General features: G+C 31.4%; 1 protein-coding gene across 2 annotated transcripts; it reads right to left on the bottom strand.

The window, feature by feature from the left end:
• Positions 1-998: 998 nt before the first annotated feature.
• LOC109863101 lies at positions 999-4,689 on the bottom strand. 2 transcript variants are annotated; one of them, XM_020443292.1, is made up of 5 exons: positions 4,263-4,314; positions 2,257-4,173; positions 1,691-2,125; positions 1,329-1,478; positions 999-1,244 (listed from the first exon to the last, which is right to left on the bottom strand). In XM_020443292.1, the coding sequence occupies exons 1-2, from the start codon at positions 4,272-4,274 to the stop codon at positions 2,482-2,484; spliced, it is 1,704 nt and encodes a 567-aa protein (XP_020298881.1). In that variant the 5' UTR covers positions 4,275-4,314; the 3' UTR covers positions 999-1,244; positions 1,329-1,478; positions 1,691-2,125; positions 2,257-2,481. The 2 variants fall into 2 exon arrangements, with proteins under 2 accessions (XP_020298881.1, XP_020298880.1); XM_020443291.1 differs by having other exon boundaries at positions 2,257-4,689.
• Positions 4,690-8,146: the final 3,457 nt, after the last annotated feature.

Here is an 8,146-nt window from a genome sequence, read left to right on the forward strand (position 1 = left end):
TACGCGTCTGGCGCCCACAATTGTATCCAAGGATCCGTCGGCTCGGTACAGTGGTTGCTCGGTTTAACACCCTTTTCTCTCCTGCTGATCTAGACGTTTCCTATCTCGCGGACTTCCGTCTGTGTCCCGAGTTTGTACTTCCGTTTCGGGCGGGACGACGCGGGAATTGCGTAAGACCAAAGAAAAAAAAACGTCACAGTATATATATATATGAATATATATACGTATTCACAAGTAAACTTTTTTACAAGTGAGTTTTTTCTATCGCACAAAACATCCTGCGATCAGCTCTTAAAACCCTATATATATTTGTTAATTATCTTAATTATTACATTCATACAAGATGGCGACACCAATATANCAAAAAACAACAAGACATAAAAAAATAAGTTGTGAGATAAGTGGTTGCGAAGNAATGAGACTAACCACAATGTTTGCGAAACGCTGACATTCAAAACTGCGTACAGTGCGGTTACCATCCGGAAAACCAATAGCANAAATAATGAGATTACTTTTATGGTCAAAAATTTGAAAATTCTGATTAAGTGAACCAAAAACACGAAAGCATTATAAGATACATTCCAACTATTTATTTGGATTTAAAGTAGCAGATTTTTCTATATTTTTCGAAGATTATTAATTTCTGATAAAAAAAAAAACGTAGCAAAAAAATCTAATAAATTTCTGATAAATATTTTAGAATACCTATATAAATAAGTACTTAAAAAAAATCGTTTCGATATTGATAATAGTTTAGTAGAGAATGCATTTCTTTTATAAATAGCACANATTTTAACTATTTATTTAATGTATAGTAATTATGTAAATAAAAATCTACGATTGCCTTTTTTTTACTTGTTCATGTACATTACAAAAAAATCCGGTACTTGACGCCAAGAAATTTGTTAAAATACTTAAAAATTTNGCTGAAAAAGATGAGTCTCTGAGCGATCCATCATGACTCAAAGGATTAAGCTGTAATATTAATACAAAACTTACAAGTTGTCGACAAGCAGCGTCATTTGTGTGTAGTAAATGCTCCATGTCGCAGAAATTTTGCCAATGTTGCAGTGGGAAAGCTGGCAAAATATTTTCTTCTGGCTGTTCGTCTTTTTGTTTGGCAACAGCTTCTTTATCTATATGAGTAGTAAGCTTGTTGAAGCTTAATTTGGTGATCATGTCCACAAGTGTGCGCATATCGAATTTTATCATCGTCAGATCTCTAATCACATGCTTCTCGAATTCTGTTCAAGAAATTATAAAATATGTAACTTCCGAGATTATCAAAAATATTTATTATTGTAAGTTGCAACAGTAAAATAATATACCTGAGTCTCCAACATATTGTGGTTTTTTTATTTTGTTAGATGTTTGTGCTTGATGAATTTGTTGAATGAGTTGATCAGCCAGTTTGTTGACTTCAACTACTCTATTCTCCGGACTGTGCTGTGGATATAGCGTAACTGCACATGAAGTACCTGAAAAATTATTATGTTATACTTTTTATTTTTATTTTATACTAAATTAATAGAAGTAAAATAAATTTATTTTATTAGTATATGTTTTATTAGTATATGTTTTGTGTGCGATTAAAAATTCGGAAATAACGATTTATGCCGAACCTACTAAATTCCGTTATGTATAACCAAGCTGCTAGAAATACGAAATAACAAAAACCAAAAGATTATACCTTCTTTGTACTGGTCACTGTAGATATTAAGTGACGACAGTGAACGTATAGCGGCATCTTTTTTTGATTTCGGAGCAGAAACTGTATTCATAATTTGCTTCGATTTTTCTTGCAGACGTTTTGGTATCTGTAGCTCGAAACTTCCATGATCTTTTGCCGTTGATTGCGAAATCTCATTTTCTTCGCTATCGGATAAATTCAAAACAAATGTGGATTTTGGCTTACAATTCTTTTGGAATTGTTTCTGGCTAAATGATTTACAAATCGGAACGCTGTNTTTTTTAGATTTTACATTGTCTTTGTTTGATTCGGATGAATCAGTGTAATATTTCTTATTGCGTTTATGCACTTGTTTACTGGTAATTTCTGCTTCGCTAGGGAAATCGGATGTTACTTCAGCTAGCCCTAAGTTTNGACGAGCTGTTTCATAGTCATCTAAACAATATATGTATACACACTTATTTTTATTAGAACATATTAGCGTANTTTGAAATAAGTTACATATCAATAATAAATTAATAGTATCAACTTTAGTAAATAAAAGTATACTATACACGCATAAGTACCAAAAGTATTAAGGATTCTGCACTGGAAGGATGGCCAATTTTCCTTTGGTACCGACCTATTTTTAACATATTTTGTTGGAAAATTTACATCACGTGGCGGCCATGAGCAGTAAGAATCACATATCCAAAAATCGGGAACAACTTCCACGGCTTTCTCTTTAGTGAAGTCGACGATGCAAAATTTTAAAGACATCTCTAGATTCATGTGCAAACATATTTTCAAAGTTAATGACCATGGATTAGTGGAAAAGCGACAACATTTCTGTGATGGCCTTNAGATTCGTTTGATTGGTCAAAAATCGGAAGAACAACAGCTTTATTCTTAATATTAGTAATTGAAAATGTTTGCAAGCTACCATATTCTTGAGAAAATTGTATAATGCCGAAGCACGTTGACGGCGCTGGCGAATGNAAAAAAGGTTTTCCGTTTTTTAACTTTCTACCAATTACTATTACGGAGTTATTGCGATAGCAAATATTTTCCACCATTACAACACTTTCGTCAGTCATGATACAGTAGTTGTTTGGTNTTTTTGTCGTAATTTTAAAATTCTTGAACTGTATGTCCTTGTGCATAGGTGACGTACATTCTCCTATCACCGTTCCATTATAGCATTTTTTTCCTAGTTTATACGTGCTAATAACATCATTGAAAGATTCAACACAGTGGCTATTTCTAATTTCATATATCCGATTACTTAATTGCTCAAGAGGTTTATCNTTGCCTCTGACTAATTTCTTTATATGCTGTAGATAGTTTTTGAAAGTAAATGCAGAAAACTCATCCAGTGCTCCCCACTGTAATGCATCGTCCGCTAAGTGTAGCAATCCATGCGTGTTGTATGTAGCATTTTCCTCTCCATATAATTGTAGGAATTCAACAAAATATTCTTGTAGCAAGCCTTTTGCATATCTATTTTGCTCNAAGTCAATACCAGGAGTTGCTAGAAGACGCATCGCCACAGATAGTTTTATAAAATGATTATATATGTCAGATCTTACAATCTTGCGCAATACAACGGGCCCAGTATAAAACAAATGTTNACGGTGTTCAGTTGCTTTCATACGATCGAGTTCGTCCAAAGCTCGTGGTTTACGGACAAAGTCAAACGGAATATGTTGTCGAAGTTCAAGCTGTCGTTCGGAAATATCCGAAACCTGCTGTGCACCTAACTTTATCGGATTCAACTTTCCAGTCATTATTTTTAGTATTCTTTTTATGTGGCCTAATGCCACTAAATGCATATAGTCATAAGGCATTTGTGAAACCATATCAATATTGAGCCTCATNAAAGGACTTATTCCAATATGATGTTCTGGTTGCGACTGAGTTGCAAATGATTCTGCCGTTCGTAACGGAGCGTCCATTTCTGGATATACTACTTTTCCCAAGTACTTGCCTTTGGTTTCACATTTACCGCATGCATAATATCCCCCATGGCTTTTGACGCAGGAAATGTATGCTCTTGCAGAAGCATCGCATATGAAACAATCAATAATAAATTTACTGTTAATACCTTTCCAGGTATAGCCATTCTCTATAANACTCTCAGCTTCCTCAACGAAGTACTTTAAAAATACTTCTGCATCAGCTGGGGGTTTTTTATACCCGTGAAAAGCTCCGATGATGAATGGTAATTTGTTCTTNAAATTTCTGAAACTTCCCAGAATGGTCCATAATTGGCTCTTGGAACTTTTGGTAAGCGGTAATCCGTCTATATTGAACGATAGATGAATTTCTTCAGGTATGCATGCAATGGTGCCGCTTGTTTCAATAACGTGATGTAAACCTTCCGCAATACCAAAATGTATATATCGTCCATGTTCCATTGGAATAGTTTCCGACTTTCTGGGTGTTTTTAAGAGCGTTCGAGCGTCTGCAGGAAGAGACTTCATAGGATCTTCTACTTTCAATACCCTTAATAAAGCGGTTATTGCGGATCTAAATATATTATTTGTATGAATCCACTTTACTAGATTTTGTCGTAACCGATCAATATTGATACCATTATTTTCATCTTCCGATTCCGACAAAAGATCACTATCGTATTCGTCGGACGNTATTAATTCTTCTCTAATTCTTTCTTCTTGCATGATTTCTTCCTCATCTTGTAAGACCTCTTGGATCATTTCATCTTGAACGATTTGCGAAAAGCAATCTGCTTTTTTGACGTTTTCCTCCACATAACTATCGCGATTATCCAAATGTGGCATTTCGTCGCTTGCATGATGAGTCTGTAGATTCTTTTCTATATCGTGCACTGTTTGCTGTGCAAGTCTTCGCCGATATTTCAGACTGTATTGCTTTTGTTNTATCTGTTTTGGCATGACTTTGCAGTGTATGTTATACTGCAGAAAAAATGAAATTGATAGTATAGATATAAAGATTTAAAGATNATTATTGCATGCATATACATCACTCGCAAATGTGGCAAAAAAAATGACTCACAAAAGCATGCATGGAATTACTGCAGGCGTAATGTAAATTTATACAAACTAAACCATACTTTACAAGTTATGATATTAGAATTTTAGAACAATATTACAAATGCAAAGAAAAATATTACTATCAGAGAAAAAAACAAATATTTAAGCAGTGCAATATGTTAGCTTGCAAGACATTTGAAAATATAATNATATGAAAATACACTTTATTAGAAGCTTTTAGAAGCTATTAAAAGTTGCTACGTTTGAGTTCAAAATAACATGCAGATTTTTTTTTATTAGCAAATATATAAACGATCATGAGAGCCGTTTATATATCTGCTAATAAAAAAAAATCTCATGATCGTTTATATATCTAATAGTTTAGAAACTTAAGAGCCTAAGACAAGAGTTTTNTAATAATTGTTTAAAAACACGCCGGTGGAAGATGGCGTTATTAGAGTATCAGTTCATCTTTATATATATGTATATTGCGAGACAAACTCCAAGTGCCTCGGTGGCCGAATAAAAAAGGCGACGGCACGAAAAGCCGAAGATTCCCGATTTGACTCCTTGCCAAGGAGTTTTTTTTCGCAATATTTTACAATTAGTTTGAGAGGTATATCGAGTGTCTCATATATGAGATGCAAATATAACATCCTATATGATTTTAAGAATTGAAATTTCAATTCAAAAACCTCGCGTGTAAAAATTTACACGTACATACGTATATATATACATATACACGCATATTTCAGCACAACATCTAGCGAACGGCTCTCATAACCGTTTATATATCTGCTATTTTTAAAACTTAAGAGCTTAGACAAGAGTCTTCTAATAATAATTTTTTATTGTAGTTTGTATTGTTTTTATAACATTTGTGTAAATAAACGTGCAAAAATTTAAACATTACATATTTACATTTTGTAAAAATTAAAATTTACACAGTCAACATTTGTGTTTTAAATATTATTTAGTATAAGAAAATATTTTANAAACAGTTTAAAAAGTAAATTAAAAGTAAAAGTAAAAGTAATTTTATAATGTTTACTTTATAGATAATACTTTCTTTATAATAAGTAATAATAAANATCGACAATATATTGACATATTATTCAAATCACAATTTTATCTTTGTTTTAATTTTTAAACAAATANTACTTTATTTGTAATAACGAGTCTTTAATAAAGATCCTCTATACGGTTTATTAAATATATAAAGTGTCACATGTAAATAGACACAGCNAAAAATCTCGTAAATTGAGTTTTAAGGAAAAACACGTCTTTAGTATTTCGAGTAAGGATTCAAATAGCAGTAATAATTTCATAAGACATGGGCGTTTTCAAGGTAATTTCAAATTAACTTTTTTTTGGTATCGTAAATATATATTTTTTATTTTGGAATCGTATTCTACGTAACACAGCGCACAACTTTTGTCTGAAACATTTTTTTATAGGATTTCTGTTTTTCAAGATATTCAGAGTACCATTTACAGTATAAATTGTCCAATTGCATGATAAAATGTACGACGTGATGGATCTTTTTTCGGGGTACCGCAAAACATACAAATTAACAGCTTTTTNAATGTTTTGTTTTGATTTACCATAAAGAACAACTGTTTTAATTTTTCCTGCTGAATATTCCAAAAAATAGAAATAATGTTCTTTTATGGTAAATCAAGACGAAACATTGAAAAAGCTGTTACTTTGTATGCTTTGCNGTGTCCTGAAAGAAGATATCTATCACGTCGTACATTTTCTCGTGTAATTAGAAAATTTATACTGTAAATGTTACTCTGAATATCTTGACAAACAGAAATCCTATAAAAAAATGTTTCAGACAAAAGTTGTGCGTTGTTTTACGTAGAATACGATTCCAAAATAAACAATATAGGTTTATGATACAAAACAAAGTTGACCTTNAAATTACCTTGAAAACGCCCAGGCATTAAAAAATTATTATTACCATTTGAATCCTCACTCAAAATACTACAAGATGGTTTAACTTTTTTTTTAAACATTAGTTGTTTACGAAATTTCACAGCTGTATCACCTTAAATGGGATACCCTGTATATCGGTCAATCACAATAAAGTGATACAGCAGCTAAAGAAACACTATACAAATTATAAAAAAAAAAAACTAAAACTTTAATGTAATTTACAATGTTGAAATAACCTAATTTGTCTTAAAAAATCAATATATGAAATTCTAGATATTACTGAAAAGTTTCTTGACTTTTCCAGATTTNCCAGATTCTCTCTATTTTAATAATCGCTAACTTTACCAAGAAACCACTGTCGTNAGCAATAAATCGATAAAAACGCGAAAAGTCTCAAGTTTTTTCTACATTTCAAGTGTTTTAAAAATATATTAAAGTTAATAAAAAATTGTTTTCAAAAAAAACTTCAAATAGTTAATCTTACATTATTTTTAATCTTACATTATTTAAAATATTCACATATATAAAAAAAGTGTAAAAAAAACATTGATTTTTTGACCCGCCAGACTCGAACACTTAAAGAAGATAACATTATGCCTTATACCATAACTATATAAGATAGTAAAATGTCTTTAAAAAATTATACAAGTCGTCAATAATGCAACAATAATAGAGGTTTTAACAATATCAACGAAAAGAGATCTCAAGAAAGTCAGTAAAACTTTTTGTTATACAATATCGCAAAAATTATGTTAGACTTTTTAAAAATGCTCCAATAATCTGAAAAAATTCAGGAATATATTATATTCCGTGATTCATTTTTGGTAGTTTACTAAAATTAATGCTATTCTTTTGGATTGTATTCATAGTTGATGATATAGTCTCACAAATTCAAGCAAGAGAATTGGTTCTCGAGTCACATGCATTTAATTTGCATAAGTATCATTTTCAGTGATACGATGGCGGGCATATACTTTTACACTGAATACTAAGTAAAACAGTTGCTCGCTTACAGTAATATCCATCATGCGACATATCCACCCATAACAATAATATTCATCGTACGGCAAAAGTCTATACCAGTGGCACTGGTAAAAATCTGTTTTTACCAGTATTTTCTGGTAAAAACCGGCAAAAANTAATGTTTTCTAATGTTGAATACTAAATGCAAACCAGATACATATTGTTAATAAAATATAGTTAATAAAAGTAATCTGCTTAATTAAAGCAAAACATTTTCTAAAATCATATAAATATATAAATATATTTTAATGTTACGTATATATACAAGGTTTCTGAAAAATTTTGACACAGCCAAAGTGTGAAGGTAGAGTAGATTAATCTGAAATCAAAAAATCATGTACCATTTTGAAANATTCGCAACAGTTATTGAGTGATTATTTAATGCATTTCATCTAATGAGCATTGTGGTAAGCAATGGTCCTGACTCTGTAAACGTCTATGATTTTCAGTTGTGAAAATCAGCTAATCTCAAGAAGCTGTGTCACTTGCTACTCATTTG

The sequence above is a fragment of the Pseudomyrmex gracilis genome, unplaced genomic scaffold, assembly GCF_002006095.1.
Source record: "Pseudomyrmex gracilis isolate BER0280 unplaced genomic scaffold, ASM200609v1 scaffold_3173, whole genome shotgun sequence".
In the NCBI taxonomy this organism is placed as follows: domain Eukaryota; kingdom Metazoa; phylum Arthropoda; class Insecta; order Hymenoptera; family Formicidae; genus Pseudomyrmex; species Pseudomyrmex gracilis.